Raw genomic sequence first — 27,594 nt, 5'->3', positions numbered from 1 at the left:
ACTTGCCTCATTTTGAATAGAAGTGATATATTTGCTACTTTCCTGTCCTATGAAACCTGTCTTAATTTGAGGGAATTTTATAAAATTTAAGATCAATGCATCTACAACCTTATTAGCAACCTCTTTTAAGATCACACAGCATGAGGGCCAACTGGACCCAGAGACGTGTCAACTTCGTTCAGGTGTACAATCCTTTATTTGAAATCCTTGAGGCCAGTTGTTTTTCAGATTTCAGAATAAATGACACTTTCATGGTGAAATTAAGAAAATTACAACAGACCCACATGTGACTAGTATGAGCGCTGAGACACAATTGACATGGCACATCATGCCATGCCATGCCACCACGTCACATCTGAGTGAAGTGCGTTGAGTGGGTGTGAAGTTGGGTCACCTGTTCACACACCAAATAACCTTGTTATACAGAAAAAAACTTAAGGGAAAAAACCTTTGGATTTCGGAGCTTTTCAGATTTCAGAATTTAGGATAATGGATTGTGTGTGTGTACTGCTTCTCTTGTGATTTTAATTTCATTCAGTCGGTCTTTCTCTTCCACCTCCCGATTTACTGTGATTACTGGAATGTCTTTTATATGCTCTGTAATGAAGACCAAAGTTTAATATTTGTTCATTTTGTCTGCAATTTCTTTGTTCTCTGTTGTTAACTCCTGTTCTCAATTGTGAGAGCACCAACATTGACTTTATTTACTCTTTTTTAATGACTTGTAGAATCTCTTGCTATCCATTTGTACATTTCAAGCTAGCTTCTCATCCTCATTTCTTTCTACTGATTAACCTTTGTCATTCTTTATTTTAAATATTCTGACTAAACATCTAACCTGACTCTCATCTTTGTATCCTATGCTTTTTCTTTAAATCTGATACTTTTTAAATTTAACTTCTTTATTTAACCATGGATGATGGATCCTCCCTTTTTGAATTTTTATTTATGGTAGCAATATACACATTCTAAGTATTCTGAAATATTCCCTTAAATGTTTTATGCTTCATCTCTATTGATCTCACCCCGAGATTAGAATGTAGTTCACTTCAACTAACTCAGCATTCATGTCCACATAGTTGTCCTTTCTTAGGTTAAAACACCAGTCTTAGCTACAATCTTACTTTCAAAATGAATGTAAAATTCAATCATTTGTGGTTGCTGCTACTTTAGTGTTCTTTTACCTTGAGGTCATCAATTAACCTGTAACATTACATAATATCAAGGCTAATATATCCTGCTCTCTCGTTGCTTCCAGAACATGATGCTCGAAGAAACTATCTCAAAAGCATTCTGAGAACTCTTCTTCAATGCTACTGCTGCTGCCACCAGTTCAATTATCTCCGTAAAGTCACACATGATTATTGCTTCACTAAAACACCTATATTTCTTTGTATTAATGTCAGGAGGCCTGTAGATCACCCTGACCAGTGACTCCTTTCCCCTTCTATTCTTTTCCACCTGAACTGATTCTATATCCTGATGATCTGAACCAAGTTCACATCTTAACTATCTCACAAATGCCAACTTTCATTAACAGTACTACCCCTCCATCTTTACATAGCTTTCTAGTATCTTGAATGTCATGTACCATTCATTTCTCAGAACTCAGCAGCCCTGGTCATTCTACATCCGTATCTCTGTAATAACTAGTAACTTGTTTTTAATTCACCTCAGTATGTGCCATCTATTTGTTTTTTTTCATGAATGTTGTGCGCATTCAGATGCAGAGCCTTTCATTTTGCCTTTTCTTATCTTTTGTAATATTTTGTTTGAGTTGTTGATGTACTCCTAGGTTTGCATCAGTTGTTCTTATAAACTCTGGTAAATTATTCAATTTATTAAATTTGTTTAATTTCTTAAATCATTCAATTTATTAAAATTATTAAAACAGAAAATAAGATTTGATTATATTTATTAGAAGTGCGCATTCTGATTATGAACATATGGCATCAGTGGTCTAATTAGTCATGGGTGAAGTAAATGAAACAGAGAAAACAAAATCCTTCCAAGGTGTTCTTGAATCAAATTCATTACCTGTTGAACTAGCTTAGATTTCATTCATGTTAAACCTTATACAGTCTATTTGTACCTATTCAAATTCAGCACTAAAATAATTAAAGACTTGATTATTTGTAAATAAGTCATTGCTAGAAAATTATTAAAATTGCACAGTGGATTTTTAATATATTGATTACATTTAATAAATCTTGTCAATAACCTTGCAAGAATGCATAAAAGACTGTGAACAATATCATTCTAATTAATTTTGAAAAGATAAATGATCTTGGAAAGTTCATTAAACATTGGAATGAATATAGCCAATAATACTTTTGGGGTTAATAGAGTATGTCTGAAGTTTTGGTTGAAGAGAAGATAACCTGATTTTTCTTTGGTTAAAAGAAATCTATGTGACAGTTTCACAAGGAAGTTTCATGTAATGCTATTTTTGTGAAGCATTGAGGAAATTATGTAGCAGCTCAAAACTAGAATTCCCATTCACCCCATCTTTGTACTCTTGTCTGATTTGTGAATATTGACATTATTCACCTGCATTTTAATCTTGCTTCCACTTTTACTTCCTCTCTCTCTTCTGATATGACTCTTTAATGAGTTATAGTTGATAGGTAACTTCTATTACTTCATCAAAATGGCCTTTGTTCTTTTTGATGGTGAGGATTGGCATGATATTTGAACAATGAGGGGGAAAACACAATTTTCTGTGAATATGTCCTTATCTGATGTCCATGAGCTATAGGGAGATATTGAATAGACTGGGGCTGATTTACCTGGAGCACCGGAGGCTGAAGGGTGATCTTATAGAGGTTTATAAAATCATGAGGGGCATGGATAGAATAAATAAACAAAGTCTTTTCCGTGGGGTGAAGGTTCCCAGAACTAGAGGGCATAGGTTTAGGGTGAAAGAGGAAAGATATAAAAGGGACCTCAGGGGCAACTTTTTCACGCAGAGGGTGGTATGGAATGAGCTGCCAGAGGTAATGATGGAGGCTAGTACAATTGCAATATTTAAAAGGCATCTGAATGGGTGAATGAATAAGAATGCTGCTGGCAAGTTGGACTAGATTAGGTTGGCATATCTGGTCGGCATAGACGAGTTGGGCCGAAAGGTCTGTTTCTGTGCTGTATGTCTCTGACTCTGTGATTCTGGAAGGGAAAGCTTTTTAGCAATTCAAAGCAAGGATGTTGGCTGATTTCCACCTCCCTCTCAGTTTTGAAGAGTTCCTTATATCCATCAACAAAGTAAACTCAGTTATGATGCTCTTTCTCTCTGACCATGCCAAGATAACTCTCCTGGAATGCTAAAGATGACTGCAGGGTGTTTCTCTTTAACTAATGATTGTGCCCTTTCAGCATTTTGTTGCAGTAGCTTGCAAAGTAAAAACTGCCTTTTCTCTTTGTTGACCACAGAGAACGTATGCTGTGACATTCATGGATTTGTCAGAATGTATGTAACCAGATGTCCAAAATGCCCTCTTCCTCAGGGCAACATAAAATCTTATATCCAGGTGGAAATGTTAATTAGTTATCCTTGATACCAACTGCCTTTATTAGAAATAAATGGACTGTGTACAACTCAATAGCAACAGCACCTTTTTGGGACAGAGTCTACTTCTCGTAAACTCAGATACAACTGCTATTGTCCTGACCATTAATAATTTGCATCATCTTAATGAATCAACTAAGCCTTCCTTTGATCTCTAACAGTCAAACTACCCAGGCTTATTTTCAGACAAACTGCAGAACAGTTGTGCAATCCCCTTCAGTCATGCTAAATTTAAAGCAATAGCTGTAAAACATCATAATCTTATTAACCTCAAATTGTAACATTAGAGTTTTCATAAACTCAGGGCACTCTTAAAGAGTGTTTCAGCTAATTAAGTACTGTACTAATACAGAAAATGTTATTGTATAACAAATATTCAAAATCTTTTGTTGCATTTGGATATCTGCTGGCTGTTGTGACAAGCATGCGTTTCAGTGCAACATCCCAGCCAGAACTGCAAAGTCTCTTAAAATCAGGTACATTATTCTGGGTTTCCTGTGATTTTAGAGTTGGTGTTCTCAAATAATAAAAAAGGGCAATCCAATTTATTTGTTGCAAAGGATTGAGGAACAAAATGAATGTGAAAGAGCAACCATGCTTTCTCAAAGCTCTTCCAGTTATGGATATTAATTACCTTTGAAATGAAATATAATTATCACATGATAGGGTTATGTTTAAGCTTCTGACTGAATTGCTTCAGTCTTCAGGTATAGAATGAAAATAAGAGCATTAGTTTGAAGCCAAAAATCTTCACATTCTATTTTGAATTTGTCCCATTTTGATTAGTCCAAATTTTGAAAGTTGATTTTGCAATTTGATATTCTTACAAAGAACAGAGCTGGAGGCTATAGTAATGGGTACTAGGTGCAGCTATGCTGCAACTGAAATGTAAGCTGCAAATGCTAGGATTTTTCAGCAGATCTGGCAGCATCTGTAGCGAGAAAAACTGAGTTGTGTTTCAAATCTGTAACCTTTCATCACAGCATGCCTTCAACAGAGTTAAGCAGTAAGAGATCCAGATCTGACATTTATAGACTGAAGACTGCAATTTAAATTTTAATTTTTGTTGATTTGAAACAGGCTAGAGGCAACTGTAATAGGACAGTTATCCCACTTACCATAGCCATAGCAGTGGAAATAGAAACACAGACTTAAGCTATCCAGGGAGAATTTTATTGGAATGCTAATTCTTAAATTTAGCTTTGTGCCAGTAAAAGTATTAAATTGACATGCATCTTATCCAGGCAAAAATAACTGGTATAGACAACTGCTGAATTTTAAATGCTGACATAAATATGCAAAAGGATTTTAAGCAAATTCACATCAGGACAGTCTCACCTGATACTTCAGCAGTCGTGCTATTTTCATTTTCAGAGAATCTTGCAGCATTCTATAAATGAGAAACACATGTGGGAGAGTTGATTTCAGTATTGGAGCTGTGAGATTACCCAATTCTTTATACTGGCTTTGGCTTTGCATTGATGTGGCATCTGCGGAATGATAAAATTGCAAATCTGAGATTTGGCCATTGATGAGCAGAACATTGCTTTCCTCAACTAGGAAGTGATGTGGAACCAGTTATTTACACATTATGGTTTTGTTTCCTGTTCCTCTCATGCCAACAAGTAAATAATTAAAATTTAACGAGGAAAAGCAGAGAACTCGACTTGTATCTTGTAGAAGTTTATGTTGTCTTTGTCTTTGATTTTGAGGTCTAGCCAAGGCGTATGGCACAATATCTATGGCTACCATATTAATAATTTGAGTGAGCTTATTTGTCAAGAAGGGTAGTATCCCTAAACATGTCCATGATTCATTTTTAACCACCTGTTTTGTTTGATATATTAAATGACAGATTTCCTCCTCATCCCCTAGGAATTGTTGGAAAATTATTTTAGTCTGATGTGTTTACCTTCCTCTCGTTGTTATATGACTGACTGGTGTAAATCCTCTTAAGGAGCTTTTTTATTATTTCTTTGACATTAACTTTCTAGGACCTTTGTTTTTAAATCCAGAAACTTCCATAATAGCATTGACGTTAGAATTAGAATGAAATTGTTTTAAAACTTCATCTGAACATTCTTTATTGTCAGTCTGGTTATCACCAGTTGACACCTGTCAAACAACTAATTAATCTTTTAAATTCTTTTTTACGAAATTTTTGTTTGGTAGAATATACATCTTGTTTTTTTCAGCTTCGGTTAGTGGTCAGCACAATTCTTGCTCGAATTTTCAAGAAGTAATACTATTCTTATGCTAAATTGGGGAAATATACATTTTGAGCTTTCACTGTCTATATTCTAAAGGAACAGGATGGATAGTTTTCACTGATGACACCCAGTCCTTCCTCACCGTCATCTCTTGGGACAGCTCTATTGTTGCCAAGTTTTTTTTTGTTTGACACCCAATATCAGGATGAGCAGAAATGCTCTTTTGATCCCCCTCCATTAGCCATTTTCCAACTCTTTTTTTTCTTGGGAAATGTCTTAGCCTTAAAGGAGGCTGTTTGATACTCTATCTAGCTTCAAGATAAGCTTCCAACTACTTCTCTGCCCCATCCCTAAGACTGTTTTTCCAATCTTTGTAACATCACCTAACTTCAACCTAACTTAGCTCGTCTGTTGCCAAAATCCTCATTTATGTGTCTTTTCCTTCGAGCCTTCATTACTTCAGCATGTTTCAGGCTTGGAACTCATCCATCCTTGTGTCCTTACTTACACTGAGTCCTGTTCAGCTGTCACCCTTGTGCCCACTGACTATTGGTTCCCAGTCAAGCAAAGATTTGATTGTAAAGTACTTATTCATTTTTTTTTGAAATCCTTCTCTGAATCTGTTCTGGGTCTCCTCTTTGCATCTTTGTAATCCTAGGCCATTCAGCTATGCATCCCTCCAAGCAATCTGTGCTCATCTAATTCTTGTCCCTTCACAATCCCATGTTAACTGGCTTCAGGGACTAACTTGTAGAATTCTCTGACTAAACCTGTCCATGTCTTCGCCTCTTCTTCTTTAAGTTGTTCCTTGAACCTGCCTCTGACCAAACCTTTGGTCATCTGCCTTAATACTGCTTTAAGTGACTTGCTGTGAAATTTTGATTTATTAAGCTCCAGTGAAGTGCTTTGGATAAGACATCAAAGCTGTTATCCTCAAACATGTTCTTTTACCTAGCTCTAACATGGCTGATCACTATGCTCCATACCTGCTTGAATTCCCTATCCTTTAATCCTGTCGCCCAACAAAAATCTATAAAACTCTGTTTTGAAATTTTCAATTATGCTAATCTCAATAGTCTTTTGAGTGTGGGAGAGCATTTCTGGTATTTATAACTCTTCCAGCGAAGGAGCATTGCCTGATGCCACTCCTGAACGGGCCTGCTCTAATTTTGAACTGTTCTGGATAGCTTTCGGGAGAGAATGTAGTTTCTCTTCAAGTATTATGTCCTTTAACAAGAAGTTTTTGTGCTATTCTTTTAGTTGATTCACATTTTGCAAAGACAATGGCCTGCTTTGGGCCATTAAATTCAAAATAAGTGTCTTGAGGTGCATAGAATAGGGAGCTGTTATCTATACATATCTCCACCAGGTGGAGGTATACCACTTTTTAATCCTGCAGTCTGGAAATGTGAAGATCTAATCTATATAAGTCCTTTCTCCCTGCTTTTCGCAGCGACCTTTCCTCGGAGACTGATCCCAGAGAATATGTCGGAGCTCACATCATTAGTGACACTAGAATAGCCTGTACAAATTGTAAAAGTTAACAGGAATTTGACAATAAATTGTCATTTTTTTTGGTTCTGATCTACTGATTTCACCCAGCATGGTTTAAGGATGTTTCTAGTAAAATTGAATTATAATAATTTATCTGAATTTATCCGGACTAAACAACATGAAACTTGTAGGAATTACACTTTTCGTTCAGAGATTGTTAATTTAATACAAAATTGATATTTGCAAAATTTGGAAAATAAAGAACAATTGGTTTTATCTTATTATATCTTACGTTTGCAGAACATCCCAATATGTTTTGCACTGAGTGGAATTCTTTTGAAATATGATCAGTACTGTGATCACAATACGATATGATCATGCAAGGCAAAGTCCCACGCACAGCATGTTAACAAATGACTAGATAATATGATTGTTCAGAAGAAAGTCTGGCCAGGATTGGGAAGAACTTCTTGCTGTTTTTCATATAGTGCCGTTTCATCTTTTACATCTTCAAGAACAAGCTGGGATTAACATCTGACCGGGCAAGTGATACTTCCCACTATGTAGTATTCATTCTATACTGCTGTACTCTCTCACTTTAGAATATGTGTTCAAACCTGTAATTGAATTTAAACTAGTAACCTCCTTGCTCAGAGGCAGAAGTGCTACCAATTGCATTAAATTGATTCCATGTGGAGTACCTGGTGATAAAACCACATAACTAACTTTTTTTTATAAACAGTAAGATAAAATCAGTCATTTTGTCTCAGCTCCATGGAATACATTGAGGCTACGTTTCTTTATTTGTGCGCTGACTGACTTAGGTAAGAATGTCCTGCAGCTCACATCAGAAAGCTTAATGCCATCCTTTCTTTGCAGGAATTCTGTGCCTCTGCCCTCAATTTTGTTCCTGCTTTTTAAATTTGGTTCATCTGAACATATATGCAGCTACAGGTTGTTCTGTTGTAAAACGCATTTCATCAACACTAATTCACTGTAACACAATTGACGAGTTGGACATGCTGTTTCTAAGGCACGAAATTTTAAAATGTTGTTGGCTGTAACAGGATTACAGCACCAACTCAATAAGTGCTGCTTGTAAAGTGTGATTTTTCTGTAATGCAGGGTTGCACAAGAGCCAACCATCGCATTATAGAGGAACCGTACTTAATCGTGAGCTGGGTTTGTGTCAAAATTAAAAGAAGGCTAAGTCTGTCACCAACTCCCTCAGTTTCCCCTTATAGAATGTTGTCTGCCATTCTCCCCTTTTGGCTCTATTTTGTTGAAATCATCATGTGCTCCTCATGCAGTTTCTGTTTCCTCATAAGCCCGACATTCTGATCTCCTGAACTTCACCCGAATGAAACATCATAGCCCATAGCCTAATGCATATTAGTCACCTGATCTATCTTTCTGATTCTTATTCGAGAATGCTCTTCCAGCTGTGCGCCTCAACTTAGCATCAGCTGTTCTGGCCTTTTTCTCAACTGTTCACTCTTGACGTTTTGTTTTTTTAACCTTCAACAGTCCCTTTAGTAGTTAATTGTTTCATAATATATTTGGCCATCTTCCCTAATTTGTGTAAAATGACTTTAACAAAATAATTCTTGCAAAGTAGATATTTATAATAAGGCTAGAATTTGTTGCAGATCTTAAGAAAAGCTTGATGCATTAAAGGTCTTAAAGCTTATCATTTGTGAGCTGTTTCTCAAGTACAGCCATGTTCCTTATTCATTGCACATACCAGCCTTAATAGACAGATTTAATCATACATAAACTGCAGAAACAATACATTCTTCTTTTAGTCAGAGGGCTTGAAATGTAAAGCTGATTTGGTTGTAATCATCCTGATTTTGAAACCTTATTTCAGGTGCTATTTATTTATGGTAACCATGAAATGCTCATTTGTTTTCCTTTCCTTTTGAAACAGAAGGTTCTGAAACAGCTTTGGCAGATGTAGCACTGGATCTCCTTTGTTTACTGATGAAAGATCACTGGAGCTGGCTCTGCACTGAGAACATGCAAAAAGTAATCAGGCTGTTGTGTGGGACCTTGATAGAAAGGTGGGTGAGTTGTTGCATGTAATCTATCCACACACAATAACAGACACTAGTTTCGAAAGTAAAATTCTGTTTAGTGTGTCATTCTCAAGTCAGAACTCCCAAATTGCAATCTGTTGACTGATATTAAACTGAGTAAGTTAATAACTCAGTAACTTGCATTAAGTATTTAGCGTGTACATAAATGAATGAAATCAACTGATGATTTATTTTTGTAAAAAGGTTCTTAAACTGAGCTGAACTGTGAATGCAATACAATGCAGAAGCAAACTACTTAGATAAAGCATGTGTACTTCTCTTCTAAATAGCAGTTTTATCAAATCTATCGCTCTGACTTGTGCATGAATTGAATGTGATTTTTAATTTAAATTAAGAGCTTAAGACGCAAGTTCAAACACTAAGGCTGAGGCATTATTTCTCCTGGCTGGAGAATCATATTGTAACATTTAAATTAATAAATGCGAAATTGCAGTGTCTAGCATATTTGATATGAACCAAATATCATTTTTCTTAATTATAATTTATTGCTGAAATTGAAAAAAATGGTGAATTCCAATGGGGCAAGCATACTGGAAGAGCTTGGCCAGGAATGTCTTTAGGTCTGTAAGCACCAGAGCTGGAGAGTGTTGAAGAACATAACCTTCACAATATTCAGTGTTGATAGAATTTAAGTGCAGTTGAAGCTGAGAATTTGAACGAGCTTTTCTATTCTAAATGCTACACAGAAACACATTAAACAGTTGAAATGTTCCATAAGCCTTTAATATAAAGCATTAAATGAATGATCTTGATTCAAGATACAAAATAAGTTTCTCATCAGATATAAATTGGTTATATGCTTAGACTGAGGAATCATTTTTTACAAATCTGATATATAAATCTTTTCCAGTTAATTAATTGCTCATAGTATGATGAATCTGTTATGTACGTTTTTGTTGTGCTTAGAAGCCAGAAATCCCTGCAATTCACTGAGTGTTGCTAAGTGGCTGCATTTAATTCTGCCCAGCTATGAGGGAGGAGCTTACTGACAGTCTTTTAATAGTTAATAAGGACAATTCAGCAGCCACTGAGGAGTTTAATTGGCTGTAATGCACCTGATCTACATAGATTCCGGATGGGTGTCTCAATTGAGGAGCCCAGAGCAATAGATGGCTGTGTTGTTAGAACAAAATTAGGAAGAATTTTAAATAATTAATAGGCAGTAGGTGTTGGAGTTAGGGCTCAGAAGAGATCCTGAGAAAGTGGGAAGGTCATTAGTATTGTTCGGGGAGGGGGGGGCTGCTGTGAGGGACTTGGGTAAAGCACATGAGTGTTAGTACGTATAGCTAAAAGAATGGGAGATGAAAAGCTTACAAGCAACATTTCTTTGTTGGAGCTGAGCAAGATTGAGGAATAGGGAGAATCCCAGAACTGGCACTGTGAAGCTAGCTGACGATGAAGTAGTTAACATTATGTTTGTTAATGAGTACTGGTGTTCAGGTTTGCAGTCCAGGAGTGTTTAGACCCAATAAAGGAGAGTGATCAAACAGAATGGGAACAGTTGTCAAAGCTTTTGAGAGGGAGATTCAAGACCATATCAGCATATGTTAAGATTTGTGATTTCTTGTGAAGTTTAATGAGATTTTGTGAGTCATCTTATCATTAACAAGATCTGGAAGAACCATTTGGATCTGTCTTGATTGCATTTGTTGTTTTACATACACTGTGGGATTTCCATCTCTTTATTCTTTCGGAAGTCTCCTGGATTCTCTTGGATCCCTCACCAGATTGTGACATAATTCAGGGCTCCAGTCTAGGATCACAACAATAATCTCTGGGTTCACTTGTTCCAAACTTTAAAATTTGATTTGTTCTTTTTCTATTTATTTTCCCTAAATGTAGTTTTCAAAGCGAAATATTCTTTTGTTTGCGTAATCACCAGTTCAGCATTTCAAAAGATAATTTCAACAGTGTTAGTTTAGATACATAGTTAAACTGAATCAGTTTATCATCTTGCTTCCAGTTTACTTGCAGATAGCTTTACATATCCTTCAGGTTGGAAATTTTAGGTTGTCCTGGTACTTTGAGGCTGTTTCAGTATTTACTGGACTAGGGATCGGGAAAAGCTGTTCAGACATGAATAACTTACCCGATTTGGAATTTAATTGCTGACCTTGTAATTGCGTACCAATACATTTTTGCCATCCTGTTCAGCATGCTTCATATTTATTTTAAAGAAGGCAAGGCTAATGTTGCTTCCATGTTGGAAGCTCTTGAACTGGTACCATTAATATAGAAACTCTTTCAGTTGAATTAAGTAGGCTAATTTCCCCAAGCTCCTTTTGGGATGACTTCATGACATTTAATATTCTGCAGCAGATTAAGTCCGGCTAATCAAATCTCACTTATCCATCATTAGGAGCCAGGTGTCACGGTTAATTGAGATGATAACCTTGTTTACTGGCTGTTGCTGACTATAAATCAAACCTAGGGAATGAAAATGAAAGACTACTTAAGCTGACAGCTGAGGGAGTATTAAGTTTGGACTCCTAACGAGAAAACCATTCTAAATTCAGCACCTGATTCAGGAGCTTAAGCATTCTACTCCTGTTTTCTGAAGAACAGTACCATAAGGCAGAACTGCAAAAACAAATTGAATAAGACAACAAAAAATAAGGAAGATACGTTTATCCTCTTAGCGTTATGTTGGTTCGTTTAGAACATAAAGTGCAATTTAATCCAGCACGCCATGGTAGTAACTACTGTGGCCAGGGCCTGATGATGTCAACTAGCTTCATTAATGAATAAGTTGACCTGAACCCACTTAAAAAGGGAGCAGCTTTCCATGACTGCCAAAGGCTGCCAAGCAAACCCTATTGGATTTTTCAGCATTCTCCTGAGGTGTACAATTATGTCTCACAGTTAGTATGCAGTATTTCTTTAACAGGTTTGTTCATAATACTATCACTATAACATTGCATATGACTTTAAAATGAAGTCTCAGTCGCCATCTTATTGGGCCTACTTGAAGCATGGCACACCGATGAAAGCATGCTGCTGTGTGCCGAATAGCTTAACATTAGTCCAGATGTTGAAGTGCCTGTGACTATAATTTATGTATCTGCCAGGGGTTGAAATAAACATCTGTTGAACATTTCTGTACCACGTTATCCACATTTAGTCTTTATGTAACTGGAACTTTTACACAATTATTATAAGTATTGATAAGTATTAATACCTTGCTGGAGGCAAAAACCTATATTATGGTGGTAGATCAGCACTCTTTTTTTTGTCAGCCATTCATTCTAGAGATCTAGCATTGGGAGAGTGGAGTGAAAGCAGTCCTCCTACCCTTGCTTCCCCACCTCCTGCAATGTGCATTCCATCCTCAGTAACTTTTGGCCCACTGCTCCTCATGATCCTGGCCATCTGGTGAATACATTGGTAGTAGCAATACAGCTCCTGTTGATGTGCGGGAGGAGATGAACACTCTCTGTGGGTGGGGTGAGCAGCTGGAGGAAACTCACGCAGCCACAAGGAGAATGTGCAAACTCCACACAGACAGTCACCCAAGGGTGAAATCAAACTTGCGTCCCTGGCACTGAGAGGCCTTAGTGCTAACCACAGTTGCGATTGATCCACCATGGACCTGTTACATTAATTCTGATTTCTCTTGACAGATGCTGCAAGGAATGCAGAGATTTGAGAGCAATTTCTGTTTTTGTTTCAGATTTCCAGCATTTGCAGTTCTTTCAGTTTTTTTTGTCCAGTTTAAAATTCAAGAGGTGTCTGACACTGGCAAAACTAAACCTGACCTTCAATGAGAAGAATGTTGCTGAGACAACAGCTACTTGATAGCGATGTTTGATCACTTTGATGATCAACAGTAAACTGATGGAGCGATAATTGGTTGGCTTCTTGGTTACACTTCTTGTGGACAGGACATAGCTGGCAGTTTTCCACATTACTGGGTCGATGCCAGTGTTGTGGATGCACTACAACAGCTGGCTCGGAGCATAGTTAGATCTAGAGCATATGTCTTCAGTACTATTGCTAGAATGGTGTCAGGGCCCAAATCCTTTGCAGTATCTAGTGCTTTCAGCTGTTCCTTTATATCATATTGAGTGAATTGAATTGGCTAAAGATTCGCATCTGTAATACTAAGGGTCTTAGGAGGAGAGTGAGATGGATCATCCAGTTGCCATTTCTGGCTGAATATGGATACAAATATTTCAGTTTTAGCCTTTGCAGTGGACTTTCCTGTTGTTGAAGATGTGAATATTTGTGGAATCTCTTTCTCCTGTTAGTTGTTTAATTGTCTAACACCATTAATGACCAAGATTACTTGTGCAATCACTGTGAGCTAGCTATTGCTTGTTGTTTCTACTGTTAGTAGCTTCACTAAGTTGTGCTATCATTTATAGGTATGTCAAAGCTACTCCTGGCGTGACATGATGCAAGCTGCATATCCTGCTTGATGGTAAATTTAAAATGGAAGATAGATCAGTACCTGTAATGAGATTACAAATTAGGTTTCAGCACAGTTTTGTTGTTGCTGTTGGCCCAGAGTGCTTCCTGGGTGCCCAGTTTTGAGTTACTGGATTTGTTTAAAATCTCCTCCACTGGCCAGTTCAATGCTTGTGGCTTTGGGAAGTCAGTTCGAAGACCTGACACCAAAATTGATCTTGCCATGCCTTTATCCTGGAATCTGGAAACGAACCACAGGAACCCAATTTAAAGCAAAAAGAGAGCATAAATTTGACATTTTGTCTAATGTCTTGAGTTACAACTTTGAAAGAAATTAAACCAACTGTTTTCTGAGTAGCAATTTTATTTTCAATGTCAATTACAGTCTAAGTAACGAGGAGAGGGAGTTGCATTTTTGATAAGGATAGTATTATGACTATACTTACGGAGGATATTCCTGGGAATACATCCAAGGAAATTATTTGGGTGGAACTGAGAAATAAGAAAGGGCTGATCACCTTATTGTGATTTGTATTATAGACACAGGAGAATGTGAGGACTGCAGACCTTGTAAAGGGAGGGGGAGAATTTCATCAATGTACGCATCCATGGAAGAGGTTTTACAGTAAGCTTATAATGACCTAGGAGAAAATGAGGACTGCAGATCAGCATTATAGAGTCCCATTAGTCAGTGAGAAATTGAGAAACAAATTTGTAAGGAGATCTCAGTTATCTATGAGAATAGTAGGGTGGTAATGGTAGGGGATTTTAACTTTCCAAACAGACCACCATAGTGTTAAGGGTTTAGCTGAAGAGGAACTTAAGTGTGTACAAGAAATTTTCTGATTCAGTATGTAGATGTACATACTAGAGAAGGTGCAAAGCATGACCTGCTGTTGGGAAATAATGCAGGGCAGGTGACTGAGGTGTCAGTAGGGGGAGCACTTTGTGCCAGTGACCATAATTCTATTAGTTTTAAAATAGTGGTGGAAAAATATAGACTGGTCTAAAAATTGAAGATCTAAATTGGAGGAAGGTGAATTTTACCAGGTGTTAGACAAGAACTTTCAAAAGCTGATTGGGGGCAGATGTTCACAGGTAATGGCATGGCTGGGAAATGGAAAGCCTTCAAAAATGAGATAGTGAGAGTCCAGAGACAGTATACTCCTGTTAGAGTGAAAGTAGGTATAGGGTGAAAGGCTAGTAGGTGTAGGGAATGCTCGATGATACAGAAATTGAAGTTTTGGTTAAGAAAAAGATTCATAAACTTGATTCAGCTTTTTGAGGAAGTAACCAAGAAGATTGAAGAGGGCTGAGCAGTTTACCTGGATTTCAGTAAATTCTTTGACAAGGTTCCGCATTGTGCATTAATAAAGTTGGATCGCATGGGATTCAGGATAAGTTTGCCAATTATGTAAATAATTTAGATGAGAATTAGAAGGCATGATTAGTAAGTTGCAAGTGTCACCAAAATTGGTGGTATGGTGGACAGTGGAGAAGGTTACTTAAGATTACAAAGAGATCTTGATCAATTGAGTCAGTGGGTTGAGTGGCAGATATAGTTTAATTTAGATAAATGTGAGGTAATACTTTTTGGTAAAATAAACAAGGGCAGGACTTATGCAGTTAAATGTAGGGCACTGTGTAGTGTTGTAGAACAGAGAGACCTAGGGTTCCGGTTCCTTACTGGTACCAGATATTTGAAAAAATTAGAAAGCAGTTCAAATAATATCAACTAGCTGTCTTTCACCAAGGCTTCTGGTAATTGATTTTCTGGCAATTTCTTCCATTTCAATACTGTTGGCCTTCTGTCTTTTCTATCTCCCCTGATGGTCACTCCAAATATTGGCTCCCTCAAGCCACTTGGATATTTAGCTAAATTACGTTTTTAGTTATTAATAAACCTTTTTCATTGAAGCTGCAGTCTAGGTTTTTAATAGGTCCTGCACTGTTTATAAAGTAAGAGAAAAGGCTTTAAATTTAATATTCTCAAGAATACAACTTATACCACAAATTGAGGCAACATATGAGCTTCCGATTGGGGAAAATAGTATTTTGGGAAGATTACGTATTGAAAGCATTGCTGCTAGTTTTGGAGAGGGTTGTTGACTTCTGAACTATTGACACTGATGTCTTGAAACCAAGAATAAGTGGAAGTTGAACTCTGTCAAATCAAGGTTCACTTCAGGAAAGGTAAAGAATATGGTGCATTTTGAAATCAATATATTCCACCAAGAGTCAGGGAAAAATAATTTAAGATGTGAGGATTACATTTGCAACTGAATTCTAATAGTAGCGGCTTCAGTTAAGCTAAGACAGAATAGGACAAAACAATTATTTATGATGGTGAGGAGAAATTTGTGAAACTGTTCCAGGTCAGTTTCTACTATCACTCAGTTATGTATTCAACAAAGAAAGATGCAATAGTAGATCTGGTTCTGAATAATCAAGGAGCAATAAGGAACTGAATGTAGGAGATATTTCACAGATAGAGATAGTAACCTTATTGTATTCACATTGAAATTGATAAAGAAATAAAAGGAGTCATACAGAGACGAGGGGTTTTACCAAGAAGTTGGCTTATTTTAGTGGCATGAAAGAGCACCTGGTCTAGCTTAATTAACTGGAAGAGTGCCAGATTAAATATCAGATCAACAGTAGCTGATGTTTAGATGTAAGATGGACATCTTCATTCCAGATACATTTTTATTCTGAATGGGATGTTTGAATTTTGTGTGTCGTGACTCACATTTCTCTATATATCACTCATTTTGACATGAGGACTTGGATCCTAGTCGTAAAGGATTGGAAGTTTTGAGTGCATAACTAAGGTTGATATCCAGCTGAAAAAAAATTGTAAAAAGAGCTTTTGTTCTTGATGCCATTTAAAGGTTGTACTTCAAACAGTCTGTCAACCATAATCACTTCCTAGCAGAGAGAATCTGACAGGACATGATGTTTTAGTGATTAATGGATCCTCTCTGGAACATTTATAAACGCACAAACCTGGAGAAGGAAGTATGATCTATTAATAGCGAGGAATCTTTTCAAAGTTTGAGCTTGAGTTGCATTGATATTATAAAAGAATCATATTTTCATTAGATCATGCAAAAATTGTGTTTAGTGTCATACTGAACGTGGGAATATTTACTGCTGTTTCTTGATTTAAAAAAAAATCATTTGTAATTTTTCTTCTATAAACTTATCACATGAACAAACATAAAGAGCAAAAATCTTCACAAATTCTACATTGTTTTTCAGTACATATCCTCTGAAATATTTGGTGTGTGAATATACAAGTCAACTGAAAAAGGGAGCTCTGATGAGAAATCGATAGTTGGGGTGTAATTTCAACTTAATCCTTTTTTTCTGCTTGAAATTATTTCTTGCTGCTAAAGCTAGTATTTTATAATAAATATAGCCTATGGATAAATATCCTTTTTTGTGTTATGGCAGACATCGAGCAGCAGTATGAAGTACTATTACCCATTATGCAAACCCATTTTTAATTCCTGCCTAATTCTGATTAGCATTAGCATGCTAGACTTGTATGAAGAGAATCAAGTCACATCAAGGATATCATTTTTTAATGAAAGCATGCATTCTTTCCCCAAATGGATAATGCAAAATCAAACACATTGTTACGGTGATTAATCACTATGTTAGATAATGTTGCAAAGAATAGTACTGTGGTATGAGTGTTTTAAATGCCAGCAAGGAGCCAATAGACAACTAATTTAAAAAATGAAACTAAACCAGTCAAGAATATAAAAGATTATTAGAGCTTGGATAAATTTCTATAAAGCAAACAAAAACATAGAGCAATTTGAGTCAAGGTTGATCCAGTAGAGAGGAGGGAAATGAGGAAAAAGTTGAGACATTGAATAAATATTTTGTCCGAAACACAACAGAACTTGCTGGAAAAGCTCAGCAGCTCTGGCAATATCTGTGGAGAGCAGTCGGAATTAACGTTCTGGGTCTAGGACTCTTCCTCAGATATATTTTGTGTCTGTTATCACATTAAAAGATGCAAGTTACATATTAGAAACAGTGGGTAACCTAGTGAGGAAATTAAGACGATTGATATCCATTAGGGAAGAAGTACTTGAGAGAATCAAAGAACTAAGTTCTGAGGAAGGGTCACCAGACCCGAAACGTGAACACTGGTTTCCTTTCACTGATGCTGCTAGAGCTGCCAGAGCTTTTCCAGCAATTTCTATTTTTGGAACTAAAATTCAGCAAGTTTCCATGACCTGATGGCTTATATCCTATGCTTCTAAAAGAGATAGCTACAGTCAAAATGGATGTGCTGATTGAAACTTACAGAATACTGAGAGGCCTGAATGCAGTGGACATTGAGAAGATGTTTCCACTAGTAGGAGACCAGGGCCAGAGGGCACAGCTTGAGAGTGAAGGGACTACCTTTTAGATTTGAGATGAGGAGGAATTTATTTAGCCAGACAGTAGTTTATTTGACAAGCTCATTGCTTCAGAGAGCTGTGGAGGCCAAGTCATTGAGTGTATTTAAGTCAGATAGATAGGCTCTTATTGGTAAGGGGATCAGGATTATAGGGCACAGGCAGGAGAATGAGATTGAGAAACCTATCAGCCATGATCAAATGGCAGAGCAGACCCGATTGGCTGAATTGCCTAATTCTGCCCCTATATCTTATGGTCACATGGAATAGGCACAAAAAGTTGTTTGGGGTATTATCTCAAACCCTCTCTTATCAATTTCCAATGCTGGACTGATGGGACATTTCCGGGGTCACAGGCGAAAAGGCCCCTTTTCTGTCACAGCTTCTGCACTGTTTAAAATTTGCAGGCTCTTGCTATCTTAGCAAGTTTGTAGCTTGACCAAGTTTCGCATCCTGCCTTTGAGTTCTCAAACACACAGTAGGGTTCTTCAGGAGGAAGTAAGTACTGTGGATGCTGTCAAAAGGTATTGCACTGGAAAAGCACAGCCAGCCAGGCAGCATCCGAGGAGCAAGAGAGCCGACGTTTCGAGCATAAGCTCTTCAGTAGGAATCTTTAGTCACTTTTCCTTCAGATGTTCCATTCTGCCACCATGAGACAAACTCAATACATAGGACTGTTCCATAAGAAGCTTGCATTTGTTAATATGAAAGAAAAAAACAGAGACATAATTCAATGTTGAGAGTGTGGTTCTAGGAAAACACAGCAGGTCAGGCAGCATCCGAGGAGCCGGAGAGTCGACATTTCGGACAAGAACCCTTCAGGAATGAGGCTGTGAGCTGAGGGTGGTCAGATAAATGGGAGGGGGTAGGGCTGGGGGGAAGGTAGCTTAGAGTGCGACAGGTAGATGGAGGTGGGACAAATGGTGATAGGTCAGAGTAGAATGTAGAGCGGATTGGTGGAAAGGAAGATGGACAGGTCATGAGGGAGGTTGGATCTGGGATAAGGTGGTAGGAGGGGAAATGAGGAAACTGGTAAAATCCACATTGATACCACGGGGTTGGAAGGTGATACCGAGGCAGAAGATGAAGTGTTTTTCCTCCAGGCGTCGCGTAGTTAGGGAGTGGTGATGGAGGAGGCCCAGGACCCGCATGTCCTTGGTGGAATGGCATGTCCTTTATCGATAAGTGACCTATGAAGCAGAATCCCGAAGAAGAAAAGAAGACCGAAATACTGAGAGGAACAAAAACTGCCTGGGTTTGAAATAAGAAGTTTTATTTGTTAATCTCAATTAGGAATTTTATTGGACCAGTATTGTAGAAAGGGGAATGTAAAAAGTAGGTTAGAGGAAGGATTTGTAAATAGTTGTTAATTAATTATTCTCTGTTAAACTTTAAGAAATAAAGTTGTTAATTTTTACTTTAAGTAGCTCTTGGCCTATCAAATTTTCAGAAATTACTGCATGGGAAAAGTCTTTTCTGTATTGCTGATTTGCATTAAGCAGGAGAGTTTATCCTGTGTTGTAACAAGGAGGATCTGTTCTTGTTGCAGTTGGAGGGGTGGGATTCGAGGACGGAGGTGCAGGAAATAGATAAGATGTGCTCGAGGGCATCATCAGTTACGTGGGTCTTTAAGGAAGGAGGCGGTCTGGTGTGTTCTGTGGTTTAACTGGACCTCATGGGAGCAGTTGCAGTGGAGGCAGAGGAATTGGGAATAAGGAATAGGATTTTTACAGGAGATAGGATGGGAGGAGGTATAGTCCAGGTAGCTGTGGGAGTCTGTGGGTTTGTAGAAGATGTCAGTGTTGAGTCAGTCACTGTTGATGGAGATGGAGAGGTCCAGGAATGGGAGGGAATTGTCAGAATGGTCCAGGTGAATTTAAGGTTGGGATGGAATGTATTGGTGAAGTTGATGAACTGTTCAACCACCTCGTGGGAGCATGAGGTGGTGCCGATGCAGTCATCAATGTAGCGGATGAAAAGGTAGGAAATGGTGCTGGTGTAACTGTGGAAGATGGGACTGTTCCACGTAACCGACAAAGAGACAGGCATAGCTGGGGCCCATGTGAGTGCCCATGGCTACCCTTTCATCTGGAGGAAGTGGTAGGATTCAAAGGAGAAATTATTGAGGGTAAAAACCGGTTCAGCCAAATGAATGAGTGTCAGTGTAAGGATACTGGTAGGGACATCAGGAGAGAAAGAAACGAAGGGCTTGGAGGCCCTGGTCATGGCGCATGGAGATGTATAGGGACTGGATGTCCATGGTGAAGATGAGGTGTTGGGGGCCAGGGAAGACCATAAGGCATAGGAGTGGAAGTAAGGCCATTCGGCCCATCGAGTCCACTCCGCCATTCAATCATGGCTAATGGGCATTTCAACTCCACTTACCAGCATTCTCCCCGTAGCCCTTAATTCCTCGTGACATCAAGAATCTATCAATCTCTGCCTTGAAGACATTTAGCGTCCCGGCCTCCACTGCACTCTGCGGCAATAAATTCCACAAGCCCACCACTCGCTGGCTGAAGAAATGTCTCCGTATTTCTGTTCTGAATTGACCCCCTCTAATTTTAAGGCTGTGTCCACGGGTCCTAGTCTCCTCGCCTAATGGAAACAATTTCCTAGTGTCCACCCTTTTCAAGCCCTGTGTTATCATGTAAAGTTTCTATTAAGTCTCCCCTTAATCTTCTAAACTCCAATGAATACAATCCCAGGATCCTCAGCCATTCCTCGTATGTTAGACCAACCATTCCAGGGATCATCAGTGTGAATCTCCGCTGGACACGTGCCAGTGCCAGTATGTCCTTCCTGAGGTGTGGGGACCAAAACTGGACACAGAACTCCAAATGGGGCCTAACCAGAGCTTTATAAAGTCTCAGTAGCACAACGGTGCTTTTATATTCCAACCCTCTTGAGATAAGTGACAACATTGCATTCGCTTTCTTAATCACAGACTCAACCTGCATGTTTACCTTTAGAGAATCCTCAAGTAGCACTCCCAGATCCCTTTGTACTTTGGCTTTACGAATTTTCTCACCGTTCAGAAAGTAGTCTATGCTTTTATTCTTTTTGCCAAAGTGCAAGACCTCGCATTTGCTAACGTTGAATTCCATCAGCCATTTGTTGGACCATTCTCCCAAACTGTCTAGATCCTTCTGTAGCCTCCCCACTTCCTCAGTACTATCTGCCTGTCCACCTAACTTCGTATCATCAGCAAACTTCGCTAAAATGCCCCCATCCAGATCATTAATATATAATGCGAACAGCTGCGGCCCCAACACTGAACATCTGGTAGACAACTCTTCTAACAATGCAGTACCATCTCAGCATGGCATTAAAATTTCACTATTAATTTTTGAGCTCCAAACATCCCCATAAGAATGAGGCCTGCTCTGTACTGTCCGTGTGTGGAATTTGCACATTCTCGCTGTGTCTATATGGGTTTCCTCTGGATACTCCAATGCCAGACTCGAAAGGTGTGCAGGTTCGATGGATTGGCCTTGCTGGTGTACAGGAATGTGTAGGCTAGGTGGTTAACCATGGGAAATGCGGTGTTATGGGGATAAGGTAGAGGGGTGGGTCTGGGTGGAATGCTCCTCAGAGGGTTGATAGGTCTTGATGGACCAAATGGGTATAGGAATTCTATGAGCACTGCATGGGTGATTTAATTACTAATGATAGAAAAATAATATGTTTCTGAGTGTACTTTGTTGCATAATTAATAGAGTTTGTGTACAATAATGTAGAACAATGAAGAATTTAGACATCCTGGAGACTTAAATCCACTTTCTCAGCAATTAAAATTGATAGGCACTTGCAGTGTCTAATTAGTTAACTTAGTTCCGAAGGTTTAATCTTCATTTCTTTCAACGTCCAGACATCAAATACCAATATTATAAAACTTTTATCTTTCTATTTATTAATGATCCATCTAAAGTTTTGTAACTTGAAATTTCTTCATTCCATATATTTTGGCAGTTGCAAAGTATTTCTAAGAATCTGAGACAGCTGTGTTATATATAACGTTTACATAACCTGTAAACGTTAATTTTTCTGCATGGTTTTGTAAAAAGAATTATATTAACTGATAGAATTTCTAAAGAAAACTAATTCCCTTTAACATTTTGTTCCAAATATCTATTATGATTGGCCCTAATCATTCAGTCTGAGATATATATCCCTACACACCTATATTTCCATTCTTATATTTGAGGAGTTAACAGCTCAAATCTCGTCCGCCATAAAATTCTTTTGATGCTCGGAGTAGTTGCGACAGTGAAAACCTTGGTCTGCCAATCTTGACTGTCTGCAAGACAACTAAACTACTACTATGCCCCTGACCTTTCACTGTCATTCTGCAACATTTTTCTGTTCAGTTGTTTGTCCAATTTGCTTTTGAATGCTCCAATTGAATCTGCCCATACCACATTGTCAGGCAGGGCATTGCAGCTTTTAGTCATTTCGTGACAAAAAATGTTTATCGTCATATTGCCATCGGTCATTTTGTCATTCTTTGAAAATTCTCTCTGATTCTCGATCCCTTTCTCATTGGAAACAGGTTCTCTCTATTTGTGCTATCCAGACTCCTTGTGATTTTGAGCACCTCTATTAAATCTCCTCTTCGATTTCTCGAAGGCAACACCCCAAACTTCTACAATATATCCAAATAACTGAAGTCCTTCATCCCTGGAGCTATTCTTGTAAAGATTTTTGACACCCGCTCTAAAGCTTTTGGATCCTTCCGAAAGTGTAGCACCCAGAATTGGACACAACACTCCAATTAAGGCCAAGCTAATTTTTTATACAAGTTTTTCATTATTTCCTTGTTTTTGTATCCCTATGACTGCATCTGTAAAGCCCAAGATCCCGCTTAGAGGTTTTGGTGGTTTTTGCTTTAACTTCTCTGCCATCTTCAGCATGCACATGTGTCTCTAGGTTTCTCTGTTTCTATTCATTCTGTTCCTATGCTATCCTTTGCGTTGTCTCGCCCCAGTCTTCCTAACAAAATGTTTCTCTTTACACTTCCCTGCATTAAATTTCATCTGCTGTGTGTCTACCCAATCCATCTGCTTGTCTATGCCTCCTTGAAGTCTATCACTATCCATTTATAATGCACCCTCGTTTTACACCATCTCCCAATTTTGTAATTGTATCCTGTACACCCAAGACCAGGTAATTAGTGAATATCAAGAAGAGTGGTTCTAGTATTAATCCTATAAAGCCCTGCATCATATATTCCTCCAAGCTAAAAGCAACTGTTTCCCTTCACTTATATCCACGATGTTGCTTTCTTTTTTATTCTGCGTGCCTCCGTTTTGCTGGCTAGCCTATTTTAATTCTATCCAAGTTATAATCCAATTTAAAGGGTTTACTGGAACAGTGTTGGAAAAATTGGATCTCTTTGTAATATGCTTCTGGTTTTCCTTAGTTTCAGCAAGACCAGTCTATTCATAGTTATCAAGTCTCAGCGAAAAATTGTCTGATGGTACAGTTGGCTGACATACTCTCCTTATTATCATTCAGATCTACAACTGATGGAATGAAAAGTTGTTTTTATGGGGCCAAATTTAAAAAGAGCTTCAGGGAATAAATATCTAGAAACAATATAATTAACCGCTTTGTGTAGCTGCCATACTGGCTTCTAAACAATAGAAATGTGTTTCATGTTCCAGCCAAAAAAAGGCCTTAGAGATGTATGAAAATTCACTGTAAAATGTATTTTTTGAAAAGCTAATGCCCTTTTAGTGGTTTGGATTCCAATACATTTTGTTGCAGCAAACTTCTTTTAAGTGTTGGAAGAAGATGCATAGTGTGGGCACCTGGTGATTGGCAATGAAAATAAGCTGTGAAAACATGCTCTTTCAAGTGGACGCTGCAGCATATGGTGCTAATACAGATCCTATACCGGCTATGTGGCATTGGCACCATGAGAATGTTTCCTCAATGGGTGTCAGAAGAAATGTTATCTAAGATTCAACAATATTTAAAAAAACGTTTTGATTGAATTAGGATCCCCGGTGACTTGTCAAGTTTTATACTAAATTGGCTTTGTCATAAAAGGCAGAGGGTAGTTGTGGAAGGGTGTTTTTCTGATTGCAGGTGTGAGACCAGTGATATTCTGGGATCTCTGTATTTTGTAATGTATATAAATTATTTGTATGAAAATTTAGATTGTCTGATTTGTAAGTTGCAAGCGATACAAAAATTGAGGAGCTCTGGATAATGAGGAAGGTTGGCAAAGGATAGAGGAGAATATAGATATACTGGAAAGCTGGGGGAAGAAATGGTAAGTGGAGTTTAATCTGATCAAATGTGCTGTGATGCATTTTGGGAGGTCTAATGCAAGTCTAGAGAAAATAGTAGACCATTAGGAATGTTGTTATGTAGAGGGATCTTGGGGTGCAAGTTCATAGCTCCCAGAAAGTAGCAATGCAAGTAGATAAGTAAAGAAGGCATACAGTATGCTGGCTGCCTTCGTTCAGGGCATCGAGTATGCAAGTTGGTAAGTCATGTCACAAGTGTATAAGACTTTAGTTATACTATATTTGGATTATTGTGTGCAATTTTGGTTGCCAGCTATTGGAAGGATGTGGAGGCTTTGGAGGAGATGCAAAAACGTTTTTATCAGTATATTGCCTGGATTTTGAGTATATTAGCTATAAGCAGAAGTTGATCAAACTTGAATTGTTTCTACCTGGTAGAAGTATATAAAATTTTGAGAGACATCTGTAGGGTGGATGATCGGAGTCTTTACCTTAGGGTTAAAGTGTCAAATACTAGAGGACATTGGTTTAAGGTGAGAGGGGAACTTTTAGAGGAGATGTGCAAGGAAAGTTTTTTCATAGAAGATGGTAGGTGCATGGAACATACTGCTAGTGGAGATGGTAGAAGTAGATATAATAGCAATGTGTAAAAGGCATTTAAGCAGACCCCTGAACAGGCAGGAAATAGAGAGATGTGAACCATGTGTAGGCAGATGGAATTAGGTTAGACTGGCATCATGGTCAGTGCAGACGTGGTGGGCTGAATGGCCTGTTCTTGTGCCACACTGTTCTATGTTTTATAAGTGACAGCAGCAAGTATATAACTAATCTTTGCCACCTGAATATTAATCTGATAGAGCAGATTGACCACCATTATGGTCTGATTTTTGTTCTACTGGAATCACTGAGTCGTTGATCTATTCTGCCAGTTCACTGTCAAGTAGTGGAAGCTGAAATTTTCAGCCTGGTTTGCATGATTGCACATTTGTCAGTATAGCTATCGAATTGTGATTTAAAGAACAAAACCTTTGAAAACTGATGCTGGAACATTTTGGATCAAACCCATATTCTCTAGCATTGTTCTAATACACTGTTCGTGAAACGCTATGGCATTGTTCACTGACAGATGTAAACAAGTTCTTTGTGATGTAACCTTTTCAAGATGCCATAATTGTTCATTTTCTTCCATGTAATAACCAATAAAGCAACCTTTCTTTGTATCTGTTAACTTTTGAATCTGTTGCATGGAACAGAAGCATTGTTGTTGAAACCATTTTTAAATCATAGAATCTAATGATATGTCTGAACAAAAAATGTCAGATAACACCAATATAATTGATGTGATGAAAAGTGTACAGCGGCACATCATCATATCATCTGCAGCCCTTTTAAAAGTTCATGAAAAGAGTTCCAGAAAGGCATTTCTTTCAGCTGTATGTATTCAGAAATCCTCAATCATGACTTATATCACAAATAAAGATTATTAAAGGTAATTGAAACAGAATTTCTTCAGCTTAATTCTGAATGATATACAGCATAAACTCAGTTTGAAATAAGTAAGTCTGTTTGCATCTGAAAAACTTTTTCTGGGTTTTGAAAAGGTAGAAGTGATTTTAAGAAAGTTTAATTGCAGGCCAGATGGTCTGATGGTCCTTTGTTAGAAGAGGGTACTCACATTTACTTCATGATAATGAAAAATAACTTGTGACATTTACTCTGAGGATTGCAATATATTATGAGCTTGCACAATGTTGTTGTTGTGCTCCTGAGTTGCCCCTTTATATTTTGCATGATGTCCTTGTTTATTATTTTTAAACTTGGAGACTATTTAGTTCCAGAAACCTGATCAAAATTCCTGCAATGAATCTTGTAAAAATAACTCCTAAGGGACATCCAGTATCTACATTTTTGAAAACAGGTTTTTTTTGGAAGACTGGAATTTTCTTGGATCATTTTCTTCAAATTTATGAAATGAAATGAAGTTTTCAGTTTAAATTTTTATCAGTTAAACAAATTAACTTGGTGATGTCTTATTGCTCTTGCCTTTCTTTATGCACCAAGTAAAGCTTTAATGGGGTTTCATGTGCAATTCTGAGAATTAACTGGGCAGCATTTCAAAATATTTATGCTTTGGGGGAAATGTTATAATGATTCCAGTGCTTACTTATTGACCAATGAGGCTTCAAGTATTGTGTTTGGTTACTTTGAGATTTTTTTATAATAACAAAATTAAGTTAAGCTGTTCCTTATGTTTCAACAGTATTAAACATTCTTACACCCAGCACTCATAGTACCCTCAAAACTATTGTTCCTGTTTATCATTGGTCACTGACAAATATTAATTTGTGCATAAGTTCTAGAGGTTGCAAAAATTGCATTGTTCAGTGACTTATATTCAGGCTAAATGTAATATAATATTACATATAATACTATTTCTGGTGTATTCATATGCAGTTTAAATGAGGAACCATTGGTGGAAAAGGAATTGCTGTTCATATATGCATCAAGACATTCTATTTCATTCAATTTAAATGTCAGTAACAAAATTTTTTAATGCAAGTCAATTGTAAATTTTCGGAACTACAGTTACCTTATCGACCATCCGAATGCTGGCTAGCCAGCTGCTACACTGCTCTAATGAAACTCAGCGTAAGCTGGAAGAGCTACGCCTCATTTTCCTCTTGGATACCCTGTAACCATCTGGACTCCATATTGAGTTCAATAATTTTAGGGGCTGAGCACTTTCTCCCATGTCCTTAGTCCAACCCCCACACACCAGACCTTGTTACCATATGGGTTGCTAACGCAAACAATTCATTATCAACCACCAAGTGCCCCCATTAGCAGCTATTCATTCTCCCAGGCTGACCTTTACTCATTCCTTTGTTTGCCCCACTGTGTTTTTCTCTTACTGGGCTTCATCTCCATGTATCATTTACTCCTCACCCCACCCCAGCTAAACTTGCAGCCTACAGCCTTTCTTGCAGCACATTTCCACACCCCCAGTAGCTCAGGAGCAATGTTGCTAAAACACTAACATTTACCTGTGCTCGGTTTGTTGAAAATACAGCTGTAGATCAGAATTCATCAAGTAACCCAAGTTTTTTTTTATTTTGATATTTTTGTTTTTATACTTAGCCACCC

At 37.8% G+C, this 27,594-nt stretch overlaps 1 protein-coding gene across 1 annotated transcript in view; it reads left to right on the top strand.

Moving 5' to 3' along the window:
• Positions 1 to 27,594, top strand: part of snx19b (sorting nexin 19b) — a 162,985-nt gene that overhangs the window by 30,070 nt on the left and 105,321 nt on the right. Inside the window, exon 8 of the mRNA XM_060846864.1 lies at positions 9,200 to 9,332. Within this exon, the coding sequence (XP_060702847.1) occupies positions 9,200 to 9,332 (133 nt within the window). The remainder of the gene's footprint in view (positions 1 to 9,199; positions 9,333 to 27,594) is intronic.

This window comes from Hemiscyllium ocellatum, chromosome 29 (assembly GCF_020745735.1).
Source record: "Hemiscyllium ocellatum isolate sHemOce1 chromosome 29, sHemOce1.pat.X.cur, whole genome shotgun sequence".
Classification (NCBI taxonomy): domain Eukaryota; kingdom Metazoa; phylum Chordata; class Chondrichthyes; order Orectolobiformes; family Hemiscylliidae; genus Hemiscyllium; species Hemiscyllium ocellatum.
Note: the sequence above shows the minus strand (reverse complement) of the source record. Positions and strands in the feature narration are given on the sequence as shown.